At 51.9% G+C, this 2,030-nt stretch overlaps 1 protein-coding gene across 1 annotated transcript; it reads left to right on the top strand.

Annotated features, from left to right (window-relative positions):
* Positions 1 to 257: 257 nt before the first annotated feature.
* On the top strand, positions 258 to 1,377 carry LOC144165030 (uncharacterized). The gene has a single exon (XM_077695193.1). The coding sequence runs from the start codon at positions 533 to 535 to the stop codon at positions 1,172 to 1,174; it is 642 nt and encodes a 213-aa protein (XP_077551319.1). The 5' UTR covers positions 258 to 532; the 3' UTR covers positions 1,175 to 1,377.
* Positions 1,378 to 2,030: the final 653 nt, after the last annotated feature.

Raw genomic sequence — 2,030 nt, 5'->3', positions numbered from 1 at the left:
AAGCGTACTCTTATACATAAACGTGCAGTGAAATCGGTACGGCGGGAATATTTGCTCGGTATACGCGATCCGTAAACGGATCGCGTCTGTTGTATACCGTAGAGTCGCTTCAATTCATTTGCAAAGCAGGAATGCATATTGCCGAACTTAAAGTTTTAAAGCCGTCAGAATCAGATATCATCTGCAGTGGTAGAGGGCATTTTTGTAATGCTGGCGTTTTGTTGTGGCCCATGCGCTTGGTTTGCCCGCTTGTTATCTTGAGACCGATCCTTCCTTCAATGTGCTTATCGCCACAGCGTTTTCATAGTTGCTACTTAATACTGAGTACATACATAACGGTATAAAAAATGTAATCGAACTGAAGCAGTCTAAGTGTACGGTGCACGGCGGGAAGCTTCTAAGTTCGCGCCAGCTCGCGAAGGTAGCTGGATACACAAACGGCGTTGACTTCTTGCCTTCATACCGCAGGCCGTTCACTCACAGCCTCGAAATTGGGAATCGCCGCCGTCGGCCGCGAACTCCCGTTCCCAGGATGTCTCGGCGGGGCTCTTCCACCACGGTGGAGATTATGGAGTGTCCCGTGACTTCGCGGCAGTCGATATCGCCCATCGTGTGCGTCCTGAGCAGTGCTGGGGCGTCGCAGAGGCCTCCGTCACCCCGTGTGTGCATTGTGAACGAGGGGGACGCGTCTGAGACTCCCGACATATACATCCTGAGCGGCGAGACGCGGTCTCCGAGCAACTGCTCCTGCACCGACCAGAGGTCCACGGCTCCCGCCACCGTGATCGTAACGGAAAGGAGGCCGCCAACGCCCAGAGTGTACATTGTGAGCAGCGAGGCTCGGCCGCCGTCGCCCAAGGTGTGCATTGTGAGTAGCGAGGCTCGGCCGCCGTCACCCAAGGTGTGCTTCGTCAGACCGCCGAAGAGGTCGACGTCGTCTACACTGTGCATGGCGCGCGAACCGAAGCAGAAATCGTCCTCGAGAGTGTGCAACAAGAGCGGGGCATCGAAGTCACCGTCACAACACGTGTTCATCGTGAGGCAGGCGAGGAAGTCGCCATCTCCGACTCTGTGCATCGTGCGCGAGTTGCAGGGGAAGCGGTCTTCTTCGTCTGCAGAAACTCTTGATGACACAAAGAGGCTGCCGTCAACGATAACAATCATACATGACTAGCTCCACTGCCGCCCGTTACCGCTGCCAGTCCCACTCCGCGGCGTGGGTCACGTTCGACGCCTTCACGTGGTAAAGAGCTCGCGTCCCCAGAATTCTCGCCCCTCAAGTTGGACTCGCTCAGGTATGCGCAGCAGTCGCAAATGATTGCTACTCAAACGCCGGAACACTAAATTCGCTGGAGTGAACCCCCAAACTGGCAGAAATTCCCGATCAAGGGGTGAGGTGCTTGAAATAAAGGCTTTCCTTTCGAACACGTGCAGTCTCCGCATTTACACTTTGCTGCTAATCCCATAACGCGAAAGGAGTAGCGATTAGGATAGCGGCTCATTCCCCGCTGCGGTCATAACAGCGTCAATATGTATGCCGTAAGATGAATGTGAAGAAAGCTTGATCGGCGTGTTTTAATTTGATTATAGCCTTAAAAGTTTTCATGCAACATGAACATTATAGCGGCAAATGCCACATGTGCTTCTCACGTTGCTTACCAAATAAGCTCCCTTTCTGTGATCTCCGCCACGTGCATGTATTTACACCAAGGACGCGGGATGGATTCCCGGTTGCGGCGGCCCCTTTTCTAATGGAGCCGAAAAGCGAAACTGCCCGTGTGTTCGAGATTTCGGGGCACGTAATTAATCCCAGGTGGTCAAAATAAATCCGGAGCCCTTCAAATCGATACGGCGTAGCGTCGGTGCGTTAAAACTAACTTTAAACCAAGCAAATCATGTGTTTACATGTGTATCGAATAGTTCAGGGTGTTATACCAAACATTTACCAAACAACCACGTAAAAATTCTCCGTATTTTATTTTGTAAATATTTCTGTCTAGTTTGTCAATACACAGTGAGTGTCCGGGCTG

This window comes from Haemaphysalis longicornis, unplaced genomic scaffold (genome assembly GCF_048455015.1).
Source record: "Haemaphysalis longicornis isolate Haplotype H1 unplaced genomic scaffold, Haemaphysalis longicornis Haplotype H1 scaffold_1, whole genome shotgun sequence".
NCBI lineage: Eukaryota > Metazoa > Arthropoda > Arachnida > Ixodida > Ixodidae > Haemaphysalis > Haemaphysalis longicornis.
Note: the sequence above shows the minus strand (reverse complement) of the source record. Positions and strands in the feature narration are given on the sequence as shown.

Bases quoted from the DNA above. Each gene is read 5' to 3' on its own strand.
- LOC144165030 (XM_077695193.1), top strand. From the start codon at position 533: ATGTCTCGGCGGGGCTCTTCCACCACGGTGGAGATTATGGAGTGTCCC.